General features: G+C 47.5%; 1 protein-coding gene across 8 annotated transcripts in view; it reads left to right on the forward strand.

The window, feature by feature from the left end:
* The window catches only part of LOC144147213 (uncharacterized), a 115,582-nt gene that overhangs the window by 34,827 nt on the left and 55,963 nt on the right, over positions 1–24,792 (forward strand). For all 8 annotated transcript variants that reach the window (XM_077679290.1, XM_077679294.1, XM_077679292.1 and 5 more), the window contains 5 exons: positions 9,989–10,054; positions 14,743–14,834; positions 17,665–17,692; positions 20,813–21,012; positions 23,842–24,016. In XM_077679290.1, coding sequence (XP_077535416.1) covers positions 9,989–10,054; positions 14,743–14,834; positions 17,665–17,692; positions 20,813–21,012; positions 23,842–24,016 — 561 coding nt within the window. The remainder of the gene's footprint in view (positions 1–9,988; positions 10,055–14,742; positions 14,835–17,664; positions 17,693–20,812; positions 21,013–23,841; positions 24,017–24,792) is intronic.

Raw genomic sequence — 24,792 nt, forward strand, 5'->3', positions numbered from 1 at the left:
TTTCGCAATAATTGCCATTTGAGCGATTTGTGACCAAGACGTCTACTGTGGCCTGTTTTGATTCTTCCGTGCAGGAAGCGCCATGCTTAGGCCGCACCGCACGCTGTGGTGTCCCGTTGGACCGCCAAACCTTCGTGGCCGGTCAGCGTAGGCCTAGCACCGCGGCAGATATCTGATCGCCGCTTTTAAAAGCAGTGCGGATAAAAACCTCTAGCACAATTTTCCACCGCACTAACATCACTTTCTCGCATTAGCGATGAGATTGATTTGGAAGAGCGGCGACAAGCTGTTGCTGCCGTGGTCTGCGCCAGGTCAAGACGCAGCGATATAAATAAACTCGAGTTGCAGCAACTCATCTGAGTCTGACGATTCATATGACATGTTGACTGCGCGGTCGGGTGCGGGCCATGTGGAGTCATAGCAGTTGACGCGGCAAACGTCCCTAACTTCACGGGTTTTTGATTGACATTAGCGCCAGCAGTTTTTGTGGCCACAAAACCGTGACATAACGCTGTTTGGCCTGCATTGGAATGGCCATTTGGCGAGCGGCGACCGCATTTGAAACTGATTGGAATAAGTACGTTACAATTCTACGCTGATGGCTGACCGCTTTTGGTTCGATTTTCGTAATTACTTGGCCAATAGGTATTCTTTACTGCGTCTAAACTGAAAGTGAGAAATTTAGTGTCAGCACTTTTTTAAAGAAACCGGTGGATGCCCGGCAGTGTGTGGATTCGAACCCAGTAGCTCCCACATGGGAGGCGAATGCTGTACCTCTGAGCCATCGCTGCTGCAGGCACCCAAGATGTGCATGTGCTAAGATGTGAGAGGCCCCGGCGAAAATATCACTCCAAAACCTCTTCAAGCTGAACAAGAACTATTGGCTCAATAGGCGGTTCAAGTGGGCAAGTTTCTCTCTTTGCGAGAGGAATTTGCAGCTACTCTACGAGGTTGAACTTCAGGTGGTGTTGGCAGCTGCAGCAGCTTTAAGTCCTTTTCGCACCTATTTGTACTTCTGTGCACGCTGACACCGCTTCGTTCCTCTGATTGAATGACATGGGTTTGTCCCACAGCGAGTTACAAGTGCAACTGCTGATAACAGCGCTAGTGCCATATCAGCTGATTGCGCAACTCGTAGAAGAGGCATCAGTGGTGGCGAGGGGTATAAAGATTGTGAAAGAGGCACCAGTGGTTGCGAAGAGGACCAGAGCAGCGGTGCCGAGTAAAGCTGCTCCACCTTAATGAAAACCTGGGAGGTTAGCCATATACAGCCCTGGTGTAAAAAAGCTTTCAAGTCTGAAATTTTATGTAAGTAGCTTACGGCTTTGCAGTGTGTAATGATTGTGGGGCAGAAGGTTGTTCGGCTTTCTCTGTTTTGCTTTCATGGGCGGCTTCCGAGGTAGCCTTTCTGTCTTTAATACTGCCCTATAGAGCAACAAATGTCTGTTCTGTGATGTTTGCAACTTGCAGACCTCCGATAGAATGATAGGCTCCATCACATGGGCTTATTGGGTTGATCGATGGGCCCATTGCCTCATGTGACATGTTTTTGCATGTAGTTTAGAAGCACAGGCATGCGGGCAAATATGAGGTCAAGCCGAGCGCAGCGGATTCTATAGAAAATCCTTACCCCTTGGTTGCTTGCTAGTCCCACCAGCCACTGCTGAAAGCACTCCGCCAATGTACACCTCGGACCTGAAGGATGCGTATTCTGTAATCAGCTCCATGAAAAAGGCCAAGCGGGTGAATGCCTCTATGCTTTGTCCTTTATCGTGTGCGCCAAAACCTTCCGCACGAGAAAAGGGTTGCCCATTAGCAACGCAAACAGCCGAGAGCTGAGAAGTACCTACAACCCCTGTGACTCATGTCGGCTGCTGCTCTAAAGAGGCTGTATTATTAACGCGGCTAAAAATCTAGAGCACAATAACCAAAGCCACATTCTATTATAACATAATGTCATGAGGATATGGCTTAGTGTTCGACTGACTCTCTGGAAGGTGTCAAGGATGCACTTAGAGACAGGTGATGCCAACAAACCATGCTTTATTGCTCTTTCGAAACATGCAACACCCACTGACGTGGCTGTCCCAACCTTAGGTGGAAGGCAGTGCCTTCATGAGCTCATTAAGCCGTCTGTGGCTGTCGACTTGGACGGTCATGTAATGTGAAACGCGCCTCATCTCAGGGCTGCGGAACATCAGCTCATAGTTCGACCCGCGCTGGTCCAGGCCGTTGCATAAAAGCCTTAGAAAAGTAATTCTGCCGCACAAGACACCCTAGATTTTGAGAGAAAAGTCTCCTGAGGAGAAGTGTGGTGGCACGAGGAGCTGGCCACCAGGGGGCCGCCATTCCAAGTGTCGTAACTGCCAGTGGGGAAGGGTGCACACCGCATGAACAGTTTGCACGTTTTTGCACGTCCTTTGCGACCAACGTTTTGTGGCCACAAAAACTGCCGGTGCTAACGTCAATCAAAACCCGTGACGTCAGGGACGTTCGCCGCATTGTCTGCTGCGATTCCACATGGTCCGCACTCGCCCGCGCAGTCGACGTGTCGTCTGAATCGTCGGACTCGGATGAGTCGCTGCCACCTGAGTCTTTTAATATCTCTGCGGCTCGAACTGGCGCAGACCACGGTAGCAACAGCTTGCCGCCGCTCTTCCGAATCAATCTGATCGCTAAAAAGTTCCACATGCGAGAAAGTAGATGTTAGTGTGGTGAAAAATTGTGCTAGGGATTGTCACCAGTGCTGATTTTAAAAGCGGCGATCAGATATCTGTCGCAGTGCTAAGCCTACGCTGACCGGTCGCACCGTTGAACCTCCGACCAGGGACTGAGGCATGCAGTGCGGCGAGTGGCCGAAGGATGGCGCTACTTGAGCGGAAGAATAAAAAAAGGCCGCAGCAGATGTCTTGGTCACCGATTGCTCATATGGCAATTATCGTGAAAATAAAATTCCACACGGGAGAAAGGGAATGATAGTGTGGAGAAAAGTTGTGTTAGGGATTGTCATTCGCAGTTGCACAGATAGCGGCAATCAAATATCCGCCACGATGCTAAGCCTAAAGTTCTCATCACCCGAGCCGTCCTGAGCAACGCAAGCTGGTTGAAGGCTGTTGGGGACGCTCCTCTTCTAAAACTCTCCTCGTGCACGTTGCGTTTGGGTTCCCCTGACTTCTTGGGTGCCCCCAACACCGGGTTCCCCTATTCTAAAACAGCCTAATCGTTTCCTCTCCGCTTGTACTGCATCCCCTCCATCAACTTCAGGTGCTGGTAGCAGTCATCGGAGAAGTGCAGCGAGCAAATTTGGATCGCTGGCTTCGGTGACCAGTTCTTGCGGCCACCGCCACGCACGAACTCAGCCCACGTTTTGCGCTGCGCGTCGCCACGTGGAAAATAATGCATCTTGGCACCACCCAACAAGAGAAAAATGGGCTGTGTCTTTGAACAGCTGTCGCCTCACTGATGAAAAGACGGCAGCCGACAACTGTGCAACGTGTTTCTGCCCGTCAAATCGCTGGGGCACTCACCGGTCAAGTGGCACGTAGCAGACGACAAGACAAGTGCTGGCAAAAATGAACTTAGGAGCTATTCTACGTGTAAACTGAACTTGCTGGACACGTGCTAACACATATGGTTTCATAAGTGGCAAGAAAATTTTACCTGGAACTCAGCTCAGCGCTACAAATGCCGCACACTTAGTGAAAAAAAGCACACACCAACAAGGGAGCAGCACCCACATATGCTTGGAAAGGGGTGACTACAGAACCCTCCGGCGACCTTTTGGTAGCCTATAGTGCAACAATGGTGCACGCGTGCCCGTGCCAACTGCGAACAGCAAGCGCAAGCTGCACCTGGAGAGCATGTGGATAAAGTTGACTTTGTTGTGAAGCGTTTTGGTGGGGTCGAACCTCCGAGTTAGCACGTGCCAAACACTTCCAGGACATCATGCACCAGCTGCGGACGGTAAGGGAAAGCTGCACCCGAAAAGCACTTGGATAAAGTTGGCTTTGCTGCAAGGTGTTTCGGCTGGGCCAATCTCCTTGAATGGGTACGGGCTGAACACAAGGGCATTGTCGTCATCATTGGAGCACAAGGGTAAAGTTGGAGTAACAAAAGCTTGATCTGGGCGAGTTGGTACATTATGCTAAAAAAATTGCTTGGTGCTAAAACAGGGATGAAGAAGAAACACGTAACACGCACCACAAGGCCGAACTTCCAACTATGTTTTATCGAAAAAAGACGCTGCTTATATACACAGAACTCAAATACTAAAAGCATTGTGACGTCAAAATGCATCGCGTTTCTAAAAAGGCTACTTCTTTATCTGACAGCGATATGGACGGCGTACTAACACAGTTATCCGCTGCCTGTCTGATAAAATGAGCTTCAAGAATTTCCCGCTCAAGCTTATAAGTTGGAAGTTTGGCACTGTGGTGTGTGTTACGTGTTTTTTTTTTTTTCATCCCTGTTTTAGCGCCGAGTAACTTTTTTAGGGTAAAGTTGGCTTTGTCGCAAGGCATTTTGGCACGCGCCGTTGGCAGTGCAAGTCAGCTAAAATAAGCTTTGCTTGAAAAACTCCCACAGCAGTACAGTCAAACGCGGTTATACCAAACTCACAAAAGGACGCTTATCAGTTCGATATAGCGGATAATTCAATATAAGCAAGCTAAGGAATTGGATGTGATAAAAGCACATAGCATTTATAAAAACACTTTCGCATGAAATAGACCTGTATCTTCTGTTTGAACAACCTCGCTGCCAGTGACAGTACACACTTCTCCACATTATGCGAAGAGTCAGGGCAGCTGAGGCCGCACCCTTTGACATTTGTGAAGAAGCGCTGCACTAGGGCGGGTGCAGCAATCATCTTGGAGGTTGTGAGCAAAGGATCGTTGTTGCTTTCCTCATTGCACCCGCTTTCACTTGCGCTCGGTACATGTCGACAATATGCTGTATATTGTCGCGTATAAGTGTACTTTTTTTTTTCACAAATCGGGGACCAAGTTTAGGGGGGGGGGGGGGGTAGGCTTATATGCAGAGCCCGAGTCAGCTGGGGTGGGGGGAAGGGGGAGAGAAATTTAAGTAGACTTTGGCAAATGACATTTTGCATGCATATATTGGCACTCATGTAGCAATAATTAAAAAGATTTGATAATCCTTTTTGCACCTTAGTTCTAGAACTTAAAGACGTCGCCCGAACTGAGGCCGTGAAAAATTGCGACCATGCAATAAGCTTCGGCATAGGCTTTGGATCGTGTTATGTTATCCCGCGTAGCGTGTATTGCTTGTGTTAGTACGCCGGGTAGGCCTAGCGAGCACTCAGCAGCCTTCTCCGGAATCTGTTGTGAAGTGCTCAACAGGACGACATTGATATGCCACCAACAACTTAGCAGCGGAGTGTCATTACGGCGTTTCGGAAAAATGCATCCAAAGTTGGGGGCAACAAAGGGAGGAGCTTTTTGCGTGCGCAGAATCTCGCATTCGCTTCCGGGGATCGAAGGAGGGAAAGTATCCTGTTGTTGAAGAAGTGGAAAAGTGGGTTAAAGAACAGCGAGATAAAGGCCTGAGCGTGTCCTACGAGGACATTCAGAGGAAGGCTCGCAGTGTAGCGAATGACTTGAAGATCACCCGCAGCGAGTTCAAAGTTTCGAAGAAGTGGGTTATAAACTTATGAAGCGAAACGGACTCACTTTGGGAAGGCGTACCACTGTTTGCCAGAAGCTACCTCACACTTACGACAAGAAGGACGAAGCCTTCTTGGAGTGCATTACTGAATTGAAGGTGTTGCATGCCTTCACACTCGGCCAGATCGGTAACACTGATCAGGCGCCCGTCTGGTTTGACATGCCAAGTAAGCGGACTACCGCAGTAAAAGGGGAGCGGCAAGTGTGTGTGATGACGACGAGCAATGAGCACAACCAATTTACGGTGATGTTGTGCTGCACTGCCGATGGCCCCAAACTTCCTCCCTTCATAGTGTCTTAGTGCAAAACGATGCCCAAGGAGAAATTCCCCCCAGAAGCGATCATTCGCGTGAACGAAAAGGGTTTTTTTTTTTTTTTTTTTTTACTGAGGAGGCTGTCCTGGAATGGTTACGCCTCGTCTGGCTCCGTCGCCGAGGCGGTCTCCTAAGCCGAAAAGCTTGTTGGTGCTCGACTCGTTTCGTGGGCACATCATGGAGCGGGTCAAGAGAGTAGTGGCCAACGCCCATTGTCAGTTGGCGATCATCCCATGCAGTTTGACTTCTGTTCTCCAGCCTCTTGAAGTTGCTCTAAACAAGCCTCTTAAGGATCGGATGGTGGTACTCTACGAGTGGATGGAGCAGGATGGCAAACCCCAGAAACCGAGGGGGCGTGTGAAGCGGTTTAAAGGAGCACTGTGGCATAGTGCGTGTGGGACTCGTGGTATGGCCTTTGCACACAGCATGGTGTGTGAAGCGTTTGTGAAGTGCGCAATAACGGCAGCAACGTGAATGGTGCACGAAGCTCTTGTGAAGTTCGCGAAAATGGTGGCATCGTGAACATTGTTGGTGCGAACATACAGAGTACGTCCAATAAATGCATTTCCTTTTTCCCATCAGTGCAGCCCCCCTTTTTTAACATTATTACAGGTATGTATGTATGCCCTTTTTTTCGCGATCCGGGGGTTTAAAGTTGGGGGGGGGGGTCAGCTTGTATTAGGAGTTGACGTACATACGGCAGTGTACGGTAGCCTTCCAAACCAACGCCGCTTTTATAAACAATGCCTAACGCCTCACCCACTTTCCAATGGCAATAGTAGGGACGCTTAATTCAGCCGCTTGTCCGCTATGTGGCGCATACCAGCAGACTTCCCACCTTACGTCACTGCTCGCGAGTCGCAAATGCTGCGCCCACTGCGGGGTGTTAGTTGCGGAGCCACTGCGGATCTCACTCAATCCGCCGATTTGCTCATATCTGGCGTTTTTCAAAGGATTATGGAAGGAAGCAGTACTTCAATAGTGGTAAGAACATATTTATTGTAGGGAAGGTAAAAAGCAAACAAAACGGTTATTTCGGATACTGGAGCAGTTCCGATGCAAATGCCAAATGAAACACCTCAGACGCTCAGCTTGCTCTCTGCGTTCTCAATGGGCTTCGTATTGTTGCAGCTTGACGCGTTTGCTTCGTGATGAAGTGGTTTGCTTCCACTGTACTGGTAATAGTAGTAATACCACTTTTATATGGAACAGGAGGACCCGTGGTCAAAGTACGTAATAAAGCGTGCAGAAGCCAGCATCAGCCTGGGCGGCTTTATCAGCACCAGACCAAGACAGATAGGCATGGAGAAAAATAAGAAGGCATAGAAGCACCGCCTGGGGAACACTAGACAAAATGTCAACTATTTTGCATAGTTTCTGTTAATCTGGCAGACATAACAGTATGCAGGAAAGCCAGCCAGCGAGAAAGGGCAGGAGAGAGCAGCAGGAAAGTGGCTGTTTGGCCATTTTTCGCTCAAGCATTTGGCAACATTAATACAGGTGGCGTTGTTTAAACTCTGCTGTGGTCGAGACACCATCATCCACTCTCAAACTTGCCGACCATTGATCTGGCTACGGCATCCGGAAATTCCGGCAGCTCGCTCCGCACTTTGGCAACACCGGCGGATTTTCGAAGCCATTACCGGCAACTACAAGCCCGCAGATTTGATGCAATTTCAAGCGGTTTCTTTAGTGAAATGTGCCCAGAGCCTCATTCAGGAAGGTGTGCTTGGAAGTCTCGTGCATTGTGGGGACGTCCAGCTTCTCACCAAGTTTGACTCAATTTACGATTGCCAGCTTCGTGGCGAAAGGCAAATTCTGCCGCATTGCGCTAGCTAGGGCCACTAAATAAGCCTTCACTTAGTGTCATTAGCGCTAGCCACCATAGGTACCCTTCGGAAGAAAGCCCATAAAGCGCGAACACCGCAAATGCAACGAACGGGGAAAAAAAAAAGGCATGGTGGGCGGGCCAGGGTCGTTTTTCGCATTGGGGGGAGGTGTTGACGGCTCGCCCTACACGGCAAGGAGGAGAAAGCTGCCCGTTGCTCATGGGCGGCCGCGCAAAGCCACTTTTAGCAGTGTGCTGGTGGAATTTCTCCACTGCCTTGAGGGAAAGCCAACTTGGGGGGGGAAGGAGGAGGCACTTTTGCATCATTTGAGGTTCGATATATCGGCAGGCGCTGGCATCTTTGCTCGCTATAAGCGTAGTTCCTGCTATGTATTCTCTGCAAATACACTGTGACCAGAAATACTTCGATATGAAGGATAATTCGATGTAAACGGGTTTCATATAGATGGTATTCACTGAAAAGTTTAGCGGGCGATCTGTTCGCTTGGCAACACTGAAAACTGCCATCTGTGCCTCTTCGGCACAGACGTGGCAGTTGTGCATGGTGGAAGACTGTGCCGCTTTGCCTTGTGCCACTGTGCCCGCACCTCGCAGAAAAAAAAAACACCAGTGCGCGTCGTCCGCCCCGTCTTCTCATTTTCCGTCTACTCGGCAAGCTTCATCCAAATCGCATTTTTGAAGAACAGGCCTTATAGAGGCCATAAATTTTATCACACAGCATGGAGCAATTTGCGATTGCATCTATGAGATTGCCATCGACCATGCCACCGACTTTGGCCGTTATTTTGAATCCTGCGACCAGATGTTTATGTCTAAGGGTAGCTTCCGGTAAAGTAATTGTGCCAACTTTGCCGCTGCTTTTGTGCTTTTGACAGCACCTCCGTTAATTTAAAAACAAAAAGGTTCTGGCTTTTTTGCGAGCAGCGTGAGTATGCCTATTCCATTTTTTTTTTCACGTTCTACACTACAGGGGACAAATAGGTGCGACAGTTTTAGTTCGACTTATTTTACTGCATTTACTACACCTTTGTTGAACCGATGAACACTCAGTGCAAGCCATACCTCCATTGCTTGTCCTTGGTGTTTGCCACGGGCTCCGAAGGTGCGCGTCATTGTGTTCCCCAGTCACGGTACAGTAGAAAGCTGCTCTTACACGGTGTAGCCCTGGTTCGTCTACGGCAGCAGTATGTGAACCTTTCATCCGCAATGTATCGTTCACATTCACCATGTACTTGCAAAGAAGTGCCTCATTGTGGTCCGTGCTTGTGTTTCTGCTGTGTTTTTGCGTCATATAGTTTACGCTCACCGAGCGTTCGCTTCAGAGTTACAAAGTCCTGTGTAGTTGTTGCCTATGACTGCAGTACAGCAACTCTACTGCAAATAGTTCTTCAACGCGGTTCGTGCTTGCTCCGTATTCCTCAAGTACTGCATCATAGTTGTTCGGCGACTTTACTGCTGCGTACGAGATTTGAAAAGTGCGTTCGTCGGGGGGTAAAAAAAAGTCAAGGCTACCGAACATGCTTTGCGGCATCATTTTTCTCCCAAAAATTTGTGAAAAATCGAGACCTGAAAAAAAAATTATTCCATTCAATATTGACTTTTCTTTTCGAATTCGATTTGAAGGCTATTAGTTGATATTCGCACTCCCCTAGCGTTATATTCAAGGAAATACCTTAGTTTTATATGCTCAAATGTAACCCTAGAAATGTAGGCTTTGACTGACATTTTCGTAAGCTTGCAGAAACCAATTGTTGTGGCAATTGTTCCTGTGCAAGTTGCATAGAATGGCCTTGCGTACCAGTACTTGTCACATTTACATCGTTTTTTAACTTATTTCAAGGATGGTACATTTCTTATCTCAACATGAAAGCCTGTTAATCTAGACCAACACGTGTTTTGTTACGTGTCCCTTTGAAACTTGGCCTAAGTCACGGGCTTAAGTATGTGTACAGGCTGTTTGCGTTGGCTCAAGTTCTGGGATCTCATCAGTTCATTATTACTGTTTTTTTTTTTCATGTGAAACCACAGTCTGCACAGTATAAATCTATGCACCCTTGTTGCTCTTGAGTGCATGTTCAGGCTGAAATTTTCAGGTCGTGCCAATAAAACAACTCGCTCAGCCGTGCCTCTTTTTTGTGCAGATGGCTCAGCCGTTCCTGCAGAGTCCGAAGCAGTTGATCCAGAACTCATAAAGCCCTTTGAACTTGGTAAGTGAGCTGTAAAAAGTCAACCCAGGACTCCTAAACTACTGCTAAAACCCGTGCTTTACCCACGCAGTCTTCCTCCTTCCAGTTTCAGATGTCACACTTGTGCCTCGTATTGTGTGCGAGTACAAATTATTTTTCGCTCACATTGAGGCTGTGTAATTATGTTTGTTGCATTTGCAGCTCTCACCGTTCAGAGGTCACCTGTCCTAGCCAACTCAGAGCGTAGAAAAGACAATACAGGGACCACCACAAGGGCTACCGTTATAGGCATAACAAAGGCATTGGTGCCTGGGGTTAGCCGTTATCCTGCAGTCTCCTCCACAGCAGGAGTGGTGGGAACATGGTGACCTGCAAAAACAAATGTTTCCCACTTAACGTGATACACCAGATTCTTGCGCTGGGCATGTCACAAAGAATGTCTGTGAGAGACGTACGGTTCCTGGCTAGTTTTTGTTTCCCTGTCAGTACTAGGTGGAGGCCTCGAAGTTTGTGCATTAATTATGTGGCAAGAATTTACCTTTCTTCTTTTTTTTTTTGTTCTGTTTTGCTCTCCAAAAGTGTGCGTGCTAATACAGAGAACGTGTATAAATGGGTCTTTGCGGCAAAGAAACGTGTGAAGTGGTGTTGCAATCGGGCCCATGTAGAGTTAACATGAGCGAGCCCTTGCAAGCGAGGTGCGTCCGTTCAGATCACAAAGAGCGAGGGGCCAAACTTGATGCTGTTTAATATGCGACAAGATTCCAACATTGTGCGCCAACCAGCAACATAATGGCCCTCAAGGTCTGGCGGAAATGCGCTGGCCAATACGCAATCACTCCCTTCTCCGTTTACTGCATATTCCAACCTTCACAGCATGCACACACCACAAGAAATTTCAAACTGCAGTCAAAAACACACCGGCTAATTCCCACCGTATCTACAAAGCTCAGGAGTTCCCCAGCGTGAGCCAGCGCACGTGTGAACAAGGTTCCACTCAGCATTTTCTGGCTGTGTGTTCTATGACCGTTTCTTGGGTTAGTAAAGGGGATGTGTGGATCTTTTTTTTTTGTTTTTACATGTCTCAAGGTATTTTGACTCAAAGCAACGACATGTTTCTTCAGAATCACACCATGTGACTCATCTTGAGATGCCCGCGAAAGAAAGGGCAGCTGTGGTGTCTAATGTGCGGAAACAAAATGCAAAGAAAAAAAAATGGCGCACTCTAACTGCACCGGTGAACCAGAGACGTGGAACAATGGGCTTGTCTCGTATGTGGGCTTCAGCTAATCGGCAGCTCTAGGTGTCTTTCAACAATTTTTGAGGGCACCCGTTCTTTAGTTGCGATGCCTTTTTGAGACGTCACAAATAATGCGCGACGAAAGCAGCCTGAAAACGAACCAAGCTGTCCGTTGTCAAGAATCGGCTTCATGCATGCCCGGTTTGTGAGATGCAAGCATTTTTAGCATAATTTTCAGCATTTTGTGTCTACCGGGGCACTTTCAGGGCCAACTTTTAAACTCTTTACCCATCGAATCCCCCGTTGAAACCTTTAGAGTAAGTTTCAAAAATGCATTTCTCTCGCGCATTTCTTGGAGGCTTTTTTTTTTTACCATTTCAAGCCCCACGTCCTTTTTAACTACGAGGCTGCTTATATAAGGCTCAAGTAGGAGCACGTTTTCATCGCTCTTGTCCACCAAAGGGGTAGCATGCTTCATGTTCTTGGAGCTCGCAGCGAAATGTCCTTGTTAGGCTGCAGTGAGACATCCAAGTTGTTGTTTCATCTAAGTTGCCTTCTTCTGGCCATGGTGTTTTGCACTTGCAATTTTCCCTTTTTCGCTGTCAGGTTTGCTTTCAAAGGTTTGAACTCGTGTTCTGCCCCTTTCCTGAAGAGCTGTGCCTTTCGGCTCTGACCTGTTTGGCCTCTGCCTGAAGTTTTTGTGGGTGCCTTCGTCCCCCAATTGCATGCAGTGCACTTGTTGGCAAGTTCAGCTACTTTGCCAGGGTATTTGCCTCTGGCTGGTTCCTGCACCCAGTTTCTCGCATCTTGAGGCACAACTGCTTTAGCCCACAACGTTAAATCACCTTTCTGTGTTCACCAAAAGCCTTTGCTTCTTGATAAAATCCTTCATGTTGGTGATTAGCTGTAAGCAGAGTTGGAAGACGATCTGCTTTTTGCTTTCTTGGCTTCACTAAACTTATGGTGAAATACCGCTGCTTATGGGTGGCACGTATGTAGGACACTTAATTTAACCCTGTCCTGTTCCTCCACATTTTCTCTTGATATGGGGCTCGTAACGCCTGAAACTTCACCTGAAAGTCTCACTCATCTCATAACTCGTCTCATAACTCGTCTCATAACTCATAACTCGTCTCATAACTCGTCTCACGTGTGAAATGAGCATTTTCAAACTTTTGCCGAAAATTGACCAGAATCGACCGAAAAATCTACCGTGGGTTCACGCAAGACCAGTTATCCTGAATGTGAACTTTTCACCTGCTTCAGAGAGCATGAGCTTGCCGTCTACCTGAGCTTGCTTGCATAGTATTTGGGCTCAAGCCATTTCAGCTCTATTTCATGATCTCGCTGTTCTTGCATAAATTGTGCTGCTGTTTTAGATGCGAAGCAGCTTATGGTCGAGCCTGTTCCCTCTGCTGTTGTGTGGCCGACACACCCGCACTGCGCATGCCTGGCCAGGCACCGCTGACGATGATTGTGGCAGGGATTGGCCAACCCAAAAATCCATCACGGGATAGCTTCGCGTTCAACCACCGTCGTCATCTTCCCGTAGGGGAACCCTGAGTGCCACTTAGTACCCTGAGTACCACTGCATCTTACCGGTACGCACCTACGGGGCAGAAACTTGGAGGCTCACTAAGAGGGTTCAACTTAAATTGAAATCACTTAGCGGGCAATGGAGCGGAAAATGATAGGTGTAACATTAAGGGACAAGAAGAGAGTGGAGTGGGTCAGGGAACAAACGCGTGTTAAGGACATATTAGTAGAAATTAAGAAGAAGAAATGGACGTGGGCAGGGCATGTAATGCGAAGGCAAGATAACCGCTGGTCATTAAGGGTAACAGAGTGGATCCCGAGAGAAGGCAAGCGTTGCAGGGGGCGGCAGAAAGTTAGATGGGCAGATGAGATCAATAAGTTTGCGGGGATAAATTGGTCACAGTTGGCACAGGACTAGGGTAATTGGAGAATAATGGGAGAGGCCTTTGCCCTGCAGTGGGCATAGATAGGCTGGTGATGGTGATGATGATGAGTACCACACCCCCACTACGCATGCCTGGCCAGGCACCGCTGTTGATGATTGTGGCAGGATGGCCCTAGGGATTGGCCAACCAAAGAATCCATCACGAGATAGCTTCGCGCTCAACTACAGTTGTCATCTTTCTGTAGGGGAGCCCTGAGTAGTATGCGAGGCATTCCTCCTCTCCTCTCTGACACTCCTCTCCTCTCAGACATTCCTCCTGTCTTCTCCGAAGCTCCTCTCCTCTCCGGATTTGCGCAACGAATGGCAACACCTGTGGCTCTGCGCGCGATAATGCGAAGCAGCTTAGGGTTGGAGACGTGACGGTAGCCGCTGCATACTCCGCTGGGGGCGCCACTGTAGCTCCGCGGTATGAATGACGCACACGCGCGCTCTGCTCCCCTCATTCTCCTCCAGCAACGCCGCGATCGAACTGAAAACTAATGGGAACTTGAGTCGACCCCATGGCTGCTTCGCATACTACTCAGGGTTCCCCTACGGGAAGATGGTGAAATTTTTTCCTTTTTTCCCACTCATGTTGCATTTTCTTTTCTTACTTTTTCTCCTCACATTGAGCTTATACAGTCTGTCATTTGGCTGTGTCCCTTTCATTGATAAAATGAGTGCATTCTGATAACTCGTCACCAGCCCCAGTTGTACGAATAGCTCGTATCGGCGCTTACTTCGTTATAGCGCTGGAAACATTTAAACGCTTCTCTTTTGCAAGCTCTAACAGCTGCCGTTTCTTGAGCACTTTGAAAAGCATGGCTGCCCCAGGGTACTGCCTTTTTCGTGGCACAAAAATAGTCTGGTGCAATTAACCCATGTGTCCAAGACATGCGTTCTAACAGCTACCCTCAGTAGCCTGGCACAACTCGCTGAAGAGAAGTCCAAGCACTCGTCCTCCATACAGTAATGAAGCCCACGAAATGTATTTTGCCCCTGCCAGCTTTTTGTGTAGCCGGGCACCCGGTGACGGCCCACATCATTGACGAGGTGTTTCGATGCAACTTGCATTCATTTAGATGGATAACTGACGCTTGCTTTTGATGCCGCCCTTTTTATGGCTGCTGTCTTTCATTTTTGCTGCCACTCGAATAAGCTGCACCTCTCATATATTTAAGAATTGTCTCCGAATTTTAGGTTTGTGGTTGTCCGGTATTTTATGATATATGTAAATCTGTTGGTAATACTATCGATAGTGTATTACACTGTCGGTGATTCCAAAATACTGTCCGTATGTATAAAAAGTGGGTTCACCAGGTGTTTAGCGTCACTGCAGTTCACTTGACCCATGCTTGGGCCCTAAGCTAGGTTTACAAACAGTGCATTTTTTTTATAGGCCCGTTCAGGAAACAATTAGGCGTAGACGTAGATCAAGTTGGTTTTCTCTGGATCACCATTGTAAGTTTTACAGTTTTATTTTGATGCCGATTTTTTTCTCTCCCGTGGTAGGCTTCCTGCGAGAAATCGTCTTCCGGGCTGTGCAAGGCGCGAGCAGGAAGCCGTTTGACGTCTATTACCACACACCCGATGGGCGAAAAGTGGTGAGACATCCTGTTCCTATGCCTGGCTTTGCTTTTAAACTGGCCCTCAATGGTGATCAGTGGGATATTCTGCAGCCAGTTTCACGTGTACAGCTGTTTCATGAAGGAGCTCTGTTCCAGGTGGCAAAATGCTGATGAAAGTTGCAAGGGATGTGGTCAACTGTATGGAAGTGGTACGGGCCGAAGTGGGAGACTTAATTTAAGAAGTCAAATAATGTCGGCTAAGGGGCCTCTTGAGAAGTTCTATTTGGTAGCGTCACAAAAAACATCTTTAATGTTTGCTCCCTCTGTTTACTGCAGAGATGGTTTTTCTTATGGAAGGATTTTGAGTGAGAAGGGTTGACACTTAGCTCTGCTCACATGATTAAACAGCAAACCAGCCAAAATATTAATGAAAATTGTGTTGCAGAATGAGTGACTAGTGTGCTTTGAATTGAAATTTTGGCAGTATTTATATTTGCGCGAATGCACCAATGATGTAATCGTACTACCAGGCACGAGATTGCACAGTGGTGTGGTGAATTTTATGCTTTCTCGCAAGGCCTAGTTCAACTGCAATTGACATAACACCCAAGCTGCTCGCAACCCCTCTGTAAGCAAGCGGTGAGCCTATCAGCCTACTCTGGCTGTTGGGCGACAACAAAGCCCAATTATTGACCAGATTTAGGGGAAATCCCCATGGTGGAGTAAGTTTCTGCGGAGGAACGTTTCACATCCACCTCAGCGCTTTTTCAGATTTCTCAAAAACTTCGCAGTTGAAAAATTTGTCCTGGTCCAGGATTCGAACCCGGGACCACCACCTATCTGGGGCAACCTTTGTAGCTGTAAGGCTGCGTTTAGGTGGATGTCAAGCATTTCTTTGCAAAGCCTCATTAGCGTGCCTGGCCACCTTAGACTCGTGGCTTATAGTTCTGCTTCACTCTGTCTACTGAAGCCACTTTACGGATGGCATTGAAAGTGGTACTCTGCCAACGTCTCTTGCCATGTCAAAAATGTGGATCTCTTGGGCCTGAGCAGCAGTGACAGCTTGCAGCCTTCTGCAATGAGAAGACGCCAATTGTCCTCTTTTTTTTTTTCTCATATATAGTTTCTTTTTTTTTTCCGGCTAGAGGGTGAATTTCGCTAGTTTTCTATGAGGGCAACATAAGGGTGCAAGTTATTTCCAGGATGGATTATATGTACAGCAATATGATATATATTTACAGTGCAGCACCAATCTTGAAAGAGCACGCTCCACCGTAAAGTTCTGAGCGAACACCCACCCCCGAAACATCACCCACCCCCCAATTAGGGGTGAAGTATTCAATTTACTAAAATACCTCAAAGGTCGCCCACCCCCTAAACTTGAAGGCGTTAGCGCCGATGAGGGAACAAAATAAACGGAAATCATCCATTCATGTGTTGATGCGGTCACTTATTTACCCTTTCCACACTTGAGCCGAAAGTTTGCCCATCTGGTATCTTTGCTTGACATCTCCGCAGTTTTGGTTGGCGGTGTGGCCACTTTTTGCAGTTTTTCGTGCCTGACCCGAAAGATCGCCCGTCCCCTATTTTTCACTTGATATCTCTGAAATTTTTGTGGGCGTTCTTTCGGAACTTTACGATAGTGCCATTCCACTGTCCATGGTAACTTGTGGGGCTCATTTCCTGTTCTTCATCTAGCAGGTGCCTACTTTGCTGATAACACTTACCACATTTAAGAATACAGTTAAACCTCGTTAGCTGTAACGAAACAATGGGTAACGAATCAAGCTTTAACGAAATAATGGGTATAATGAACAAATCATAATTCCCCTTCAAAGTACCCATAGGAACCAGTGTACTAAAAACGTCGTTTTAATGAGGTAAAATTCGCTTGTTATGGGGTGTAGCACGCAAATGTTATCGAGGAATTAAATTTTGAGCCAATTTCTTGACAGTGTGCAGCATGGATTTGAGACGGTGTGCAATGCGACAGCTGTCTTTAGAAGTTCACAACTCCTGCCGTGCATCCCCCAGCAACGCGCGCAAAGCAGGACGGCACGCCTTGCGTCCGCTGTGCCCACGCAGCCACTCGCACTTTCCTCCCACTGCACGCGACATGCACGGCCGACATGCGCTCACCTGCTGTTGTCATTCGCTGCCGTGCGCCGCGGGAGCCACATTGTTGAAGTTGTGTGCGTCCATTTTTTTTTTTTTTTTTAGTGCTTCTGCCTTATTTTTTATCACACTACGCACGTGATGCTAGCCACATGAATGCGCCGGGTGGGAAGCAGAAGAGCGCAAGACTCGAAGGCGGCTACGATAAAAGCCGTCACCAAGACTCCGTGGTCGCCACATCGTGCACAAAGCTGTTGAGCAATCGCTTGCGTCAGAAAAGTGCACAAACCTGTTTTAGCCATCGTTTGTGTCAGAAAAGTGCATCAGCGAGTAATTACGGATTTCTTTGCGGCAGAGTCTGTTTGAAGTGAAGGTTACTCATATGGAAGTGCAATAAACTAGGTGCGTGCCTCTTCCCTTTTTATCTCCAAAATTGCGGGTATGTTGTTGTGTACCACCATGCGGCGAGATCCAATTTCGCCTGCTATATGTTTTGGGCAAAGACAGTGCACAATATTTTCAGTAAATGCCCGCTACGGCTATAACAAAATATTGCTTATAATAAGCAAATCGCGGCACCCCTTCAATTTCGTTGTAACAAGGTTTATTGCATATAAAGAACAAATTCCTGCATCTGATAGAATTTGATTATAATGGAGTGAGGCCGTAGCTGCTGTTTGTTCTCTGGCATTAGTGCTGCTTTTTGTGGTACATCTGTGTGCAATCCGGCACTTGTTTTTTTTTCTTTCAGCGATCGAAACCTGAAGTTGCAGAGTACCGTGAGTGCCCCATTCTGACTCTTCTTTTTTTTGTTGTTGCTCACTTCTATTTTTGTTTCGTGGACTGAGCAGTTTAGGTGATTGTAGTCCACTTTATGCTGCGCATTCTTCTGCCTGCATTAGTGTGCAATGTGGCACTACGACCTGCCGATACAGCCGTGCTCCGGGGCCGGCTCTAGTTTGCACCTCTAGTTTGGCACTTAGCCACTGGGAGGGCGAAATGTTGGTCAATTTTTTTTATGACAGATGTGACATCCGCGTCCGTCGCTTAGGCGGAGTGATACCGTACGTCAGCTATTGCCGTTCTTACCTTGTTCCAGAGTATAGCTGTCTGAGGGAACAGCTCAGGGGTGCAATCACCACAACTTTTGGGCAAAATAAAGTTATTACTACTACTACTAGCCTACTTTATTACACTACTTGTGGCTTTCACGGGGGTAAAACGAACCAAGGGTTTGCTGTATTGAATATTTAGTAGAAGTGTCCTAAGAGAGTGTCCTAAGTGTCCTTAAGTTTGTGGGGATAAATTGGTCGCAGTTAGCACAGAACCGGGATGATAGCAGATGTATGAGAGAGGCCTTTGCCCTGCAGTGGGTGTAGACAGGCTGGGATGATGACGATGATGAAGATAAAGGCCTGATAAGAAATCATGCACTAATACTACCATGGCATTCTGGAGAAGACTACCACTGCGTTGCCAAAAAGTTTACTAAAAGGGGCTCTGAAGGGAATTTCTTAAACTTCTGTTTTTGTTTGAATTGCATAGACTGGCCCAAATACACTTCTCATCAATTAACATTTGATAAGCAGTATTTAATTTATAAAACCTGAAAGATAAAAAAAAAATGCGACATTTACGGTGGCCGCAAGAACAGCAGTGTAGTGATGCATATTCGTCTTGCCAATGTCCTACCAATTTGCTATTCCACTTAGGAGTACCACTTGTATCCCATTGCATACCATACTGGTATACCAGCGGTATCCCAGTATGGGATTCCACCATTTATCTCAGTCAGTGGTCTAGCAAACTATGACCGTGATTATTATTTTTACGCTTCAACTAACATGCACCCAACCACATGGGCACGTAATAACAAAGTACTCATGTGTCAGTGTAAGTGTGCGTGGAAGTATGTGCTGTCGCGCACTGCGCCAGTGAGGGTGAGCAACCCCATGGCAGTAGCCGTCACCGCTATAGTTGTTGCGCGGTCTAGGCCTAACACCACTGGCTTCCTTCAACCAAAGCTTGCCTTTATCATTTCTGACCATTAAATTGCACCTTAAAGGATCACTGACACGAAAATTTTATGTGACACTTTTATTGCTTATATTGATGCTTAATGGTCTGGCCAACCTGAAACAGCACTTCAAATACTTCAGTGCGCGATAGTTAATTACATTGAACGGCCTGAAAATCGTTTGTTTCAAATTCTTGTGCTTTCATCCTGAACGGCGCATATGACAGACTCCCTGCCTGACCTCACCGCTTGTTAAATGATTGTTAAATGTCAGCGTAGGTGACTCCATGTTGCTCTTACTGAGGCGATGTGTACAAAAGGCTTGATTTTTATTTAAGATAAAAATCCAACAGGTGAGCATCTTGTGTGTGGCCCCATGAGTATTAGTAGTGCATAGAATATGTATGTGTAAATCTAATACAGCGGAACCCCGATTATATGTCCCCCAGTTTTACGAGGGATTACTGCGGCCCCAGCAAACTCCCCCATAGAAACAAAGCATTAAAAACTCCCAATATACAAATGCTCGGGTGCATGCGATTCGCTTCATACGACAGACCCTGGGATAAACCGATGTTTTAAGTGCAGAGCACTTTAGGGGCTTGCCTTGTCATCGTAGCTCATCGCTGGACCCAAGTAGAGGCACGGTGTTCCATTGTAGCCGCTGTCGTTGCGGCGTAACCACAGTGGCTTCGAACGCCAAGTGGTTTCTATAGTCATAAGCGTTCGAAACTCATGAACCGCTGGTGCATGTCATACATCTCACCATTGTTTAGAGCAAATAAAACTGCAGGCATATTTGAGGCAAAATATTCATAATTATCCGCCAGCGGCGCCTGCGTTCATTTAGTTACGAACCCTGGTTGGGTTTGTTTTTATAAGCAAAAAAAAAAGTGGCAGTGCAACGCCGGCCCGCGCGGGACGAAAAGCAAGCGCCAAAAGAACAGAACTCCCGCTGGCGCAGTTTCAGGCAGGGGGCGCGCGAGCACACTGCGAAGGCGGGAAATTTGAATTGCATTGGGCGGCAGCAGTGAGCGGATAACGGCGCTGCAGCCCATTATGACGAATCACTGCTCCGCATTTCCGGCAGCTTTCACATTTAGTGGAATGGCTGAATTTTTTTTTCCCACCTTTTACGCCGCTTCGCTGCATCGTCTGGACCGTTCTTTATTTTTAACCCCGTTTGAGACTGCTTGATGGGCAAACCTCTGCAGGCGGCCCATGACCGCTTGCTGAACAGACGCAAGTAAGCAGGCAGGTACTGGCAAGCAGAAGGTTACCTCGGACGGTCCCGCGCATAGCAAAAAGTGCCAGCTGACAGCTAAGACACAGATAGCGAGACTTCCTTCACTGCGCTCCTTTGGTCGCATCTGTCTCGCCACTGCTACGCACCTGAGATAAGAGGAAGCGATACAGATGCAGAAACGTGTGCTCCATCTGTTGTGTAAAACGTACCTGACACAATCTATCCATTTATGTTACTTTTCAATAGATCGCACGGCATGCCCACAATAACAAAAATCTTTTTATGCGAGTTGTCTCGGTAGTGGCAGAAAGTTGGGTACAGAGGCACCACGGGTGTATGCGGGCGTGGCAGGAAGTGTGCCTGTGCGGTTGCCCAGGTTGGGAGTGGCAGCTAGAGGGTTAGGAATTGCCCGCAGGTTAGTTTTTTTTCGCCTAAGTCGGGCATAACCTGGTTTTGTCATGAAACTTCACTCTGCCCATTCAAAACCTGCTACCAGGTTGGAGTGTCAGTGCTGTTGCGTTGAAAGCGTGAACGTGTCTGTCGTCGTTTCTTGTTCCATTGCGTTGAAGTAGTCACTCGCGTGAAGCCACTGTGCGCCTTCTTTCGCTGGAGCTGTTCTTCTTCTCCCCATTGCAGTGGGGCGGAACCCCAAGCTTCTGCTCACGACAGACAACTTTAACTTTGCCCGGATGAATATCTATCATCCGCCGCAAGAGGTGGTCCGGCAGGTTACCCGCCGCTGGAACAACAATGGCACTACTCCGGCAGCACAAGCTCCAAGGACTCCCAGATCCGCATCTGCCCGTACTCCGCTTGTCGGCTCCACGGCTGAAGAGGTGGGAGGTCGCTTTGCGCTGCATCTGCCGATCTCGCCAGAAGTTGTGCAGGGTTCCTGAAAGTACCAAGGTGTAGAGCTCGGTAAAGTGTCTTGGTAGGCGTTCAATGCCCCTAAAAGAAGTTTCTTGCTGTCACAGCACATTTGAATTTTTTTTTTTTTTTTGCTGCAATTAAACTTACAGGGGTTTATTACGGAGATTCTCTTTGCAATTTTTTCCTAAAAAAGAACCTAGCATACAGAATTCGGCTACAGTGATGGTGGCAAGGCTTATAGCTCACTGCAACTGCCTGTAAACGCACTGTGGTCAAGTACATCGTACCATGGGACTCGAACGGTTCAGTTCAGCCTGTCCCCTCTAATGAGTGCCTGAGACAGCATGGCTTGAATGATAAGGCTACCCGCCGCGGTGGCTCAGTGGCTAAGGCGTTGCGCTGCTGAGCACGAGGTCGCGGGTTCGATTCCCGGCCGCGGCGGCCGCTTTTCTGATGGGGGCGAAAAGCAAAAACGCCCGTGTGTACGAGATTTCGGCGCACGTTAAAGATCCCCAGGTGGTCAAAATTAATCCGGAGCCCTCCACTACGGCGCGCCTCATCGCCTGCGTTGCGTCGGCGCGTTAAACCCTACAATCAATCAATTGAATGATAAGGCTCTCAAATAACTGTGGCCAAGTACACCAAGCAGTATGGCTCGGTGTGGTATCTTGCGTGATCATAATGGTTGAGGGCTTCAAACAATAAATTTTACGCGACAGTTTACGATGTAACCGAAACCAAGTGCTTCAAACATTGTGGCTTGAGTGAGTTGGGAATATTACAGCTTTTCACGTCTACGGCCTTATTGGCCGAAATAGGGGACGTCCGAAACGTTGTTCCCTTTTGGGCTTTCTTTATGAGTTGAAGTTGTTTTTTCTTGTTTGTTTAACGTAATGGGTTACCTTTATTTTGACCAGTTGTGGTGAACTTGGTACGCAGCATATACGGCTGGGCTTTGGTATGACGAGGTCACCCGGAGCAAAACATTTTGTTGAATCACAAACAGCTTCAATTCAGAAAAAGCAATAAACCCTTAGGCAACAGTGTGAGGAATGCACATTCGTTTGTTAATTCTTAAAAATTGTAAAACCAGGTTCTATAGAGTTGAGGTTCTAGTGTACTCTTTGTGATGCCTTCCGTTGTTAGTGGCTACTAGTGGTCTTTGTAAAGTAGCATTTTTTTGTTCACCTCAATGGGTTTGTTATTTCTCCATCTCTAAAGCCAAGCAAACAGCAAGGAACGTTAGCCTGCTGTGCGAAATTTCACCAAGCGGCAACAAATGCCAATTTGTCTAGTAATCTAATCAGTGGAGCACTCGCGCGGTGACTGACCTTGACAGCCCAGTGGCGCCCTCCAGGCACTAAATGCAGGACTCTCCAAGGTTTATGTGGGTCTTTAAAAGCCTCCAAAACTTTTGAATAGGCTTTTTTTTTCAAGGCCTCGAATGTCTTACACTTTTGCGTACCCTTGAAATTCCTTCAGTTTCACTCCCTAATAAAAAGGAAAAACGAAAAAACATGAGGCTACGTGAGGACCGAATTAGTTTTGCTTGGTTGATGGTTTTGAGCAAATAAAAGTTTGCATTTCGTAACGCACCTCAAGTTCTTGTGTGTGTAACTCCAACACTCGGTGTAACTCTAACACTCGGTCCAACACTAGAAATCATCGAAGAAGGGAACGCTGCTAGAGTTATAGTTCTGAAAAGAAGATGCTGCCCAGTCATTTCAAGCCTGTGTTGTTCCTGAATATTGGTCTTCATTAGCTTTCTAGCAAACGGTGCAGGCCTTAAAGGGACAGACAACCGATTTTTGTCGAGTATATATCCTCTATCCGAAATGAAGGGGCATCACTTAAAGCACCTTAGTGAGAAACAGTTTTGCTGATAACGCCCTAGAACTTTTTAAATCGAAATTTTTAGATCTACGGGCCGCATGTGTCCGTCCCAAAAATAATGCTGGCAACCATGAAATAGAGCAGCTCGGCAACATACTTTTGTCTGTATGCGAAATAAAAAACGGTATTTAAAAACTTGTCCCCAGCTAAAAAAGTTTGAACCGCAGGCTTTCCTCTTCCTTTACGTGTTCTTTTTAATGCAACTGTCTATTGTGCACGAATGCGCCATATGTTGGTATAGACGATAGGTAGAATCTTGCTTCACGTTGATGAGTTCGGAAGTTCGATTCTCCCTGGGCGCGTCCTTCTTTTTTTTTTAAGCTGCCGTTGGCATATTTGGAAACTGAAATCTAATATTTTGGCAGAACAAACGCCCCTGACTCGGGCAGAATCGTCAAAGCTCCTTCACTGGGTCTGTTTACTGATCGCTGCCGTTGATTCTGGGCATGTAGCCACACTGAGAGCAACCCAGCGGCGGTGGGCGGCATGTCTTAAAAATTTTCAAAATAATGTTTAAGAATACATATACAATTTAAACTTATACAAATACTTGTATTCAAAGGTCTTCAATAAGTGAATAAACGTTTCAGCAGTCACAGTAGCTGCTACTAGGTTTGCAGGTCACGTGACTGGTGTCTAGTTTCTACACTACAAACCGGCATCCTTCCGATTTCAGAAAGTTTGCTGCCAAATTAAAATTATTTCCGCCAATTTTGTTTGTAAATTGCTTGCGGTTACAGGGCTATATAAAACGCTGGCTTTCATACGAGCCAGAGAACACATACGCGCCAAAAATCGGCTGTCCGTCCCTTTAAAAATCCACTCACAGAGCCTTGGAAGAACCTTCAAACTTCTGCCGTATAAACTGCCATGAACCCTGGCTCCTTACTTTTCTTGTGCAGCCAGCGGCCAATGCCCCGGCCTTGTCGTGTGCCAACAGCGACGAGGGCCTCTCGGTGCGGCGGTCCACCCGCAAGCAGTGCCCCTGCTGCACGGAGACCCTGGCCAGCCGCAAGCGGCGTCGCCGCATTGATCCACCCAACGCAACTGCTCAGGCGAAGAGGGGCAGGAAGTCAGGTACGGGATGGCCCTGTCCTATACTTCGGGAGCGGGGAGAGGGGAGCCAAATGCAGAGGAGGAGGCGGAAAAAAAGAGAGAAAGCTGCGGTAGCTTGCAGGAAGAAGGGAACTCATGGGCCACGGGGGGAAGGGTTTGAGTTGCTGCAATGGTAAGCTTGGTGGAGCCTTTCACATCAAGGTAGCATTTTTGTGCTGACCTAGTGGAATTCACCGGGATGTGATGTGAGTGACGCTGCACTGTCGCTGTTAGTGGGGAAGTTTTAGGTATGCAGAGCGACGTTGGTGTTAGTAGGCATGGGTTCTTCTGGCATCGTTGCTCCTGATGCTGAAAGATGCTCCTCGAGGCAGGCCCCCCGGCGTTTGCTTTTTTGCACGGCACCAACGCTGTGTGAGAACCCCAACGCACGAGTGAGCCTTGCTCAGAACAAAGTGTATGCTGACTGCAGTGTACGTTAGCTGAAGGGAAACAGTTCCAGGAATGTTGAGGAAAAGTGCTCCAATCCAACTCACTCGCAACAATATGTTAAAGTGCCACCAAAGAGTCATTTTGCTACCAGTAATGGTTGAAATTGGTGGGGCAGAGAAATACTGTTTTCTGACTCTGTGGTGGTGTTCCCCCAGCATTAAACGAAGTGGAAATGTAACTGTACGGCTGTGCGGACTAAGCAGTGCGAATGCCGACCCAGTCAGCACAACCCACAGGAAAGTGCAGCACCTGTGGGATGAAGGCGCCACACCATATTTCTATCTTTTTCCTTTTTAATGAGTAGCAGG

The sequence above is a fragment of the Haemaphysalis longicornis genome, unplaced genomic scaffold (assembly GCF_048455015.1).
Source record: "Haemaphysalis longicornis isolate Haplotype H1 unplaced genomic scaffold, Haemaphysalis longicornis Haplotype H1 scaffold_7, whole genome shotgun sequence".
Classification (NCBI taxonomy): domain Eukaryota; kingdom Metazoa; phylum Arthropoda; class Arachnida; order Ixodida; family Ixodidae; genus Haemaphysalis; species Haemaphysalis longicornis.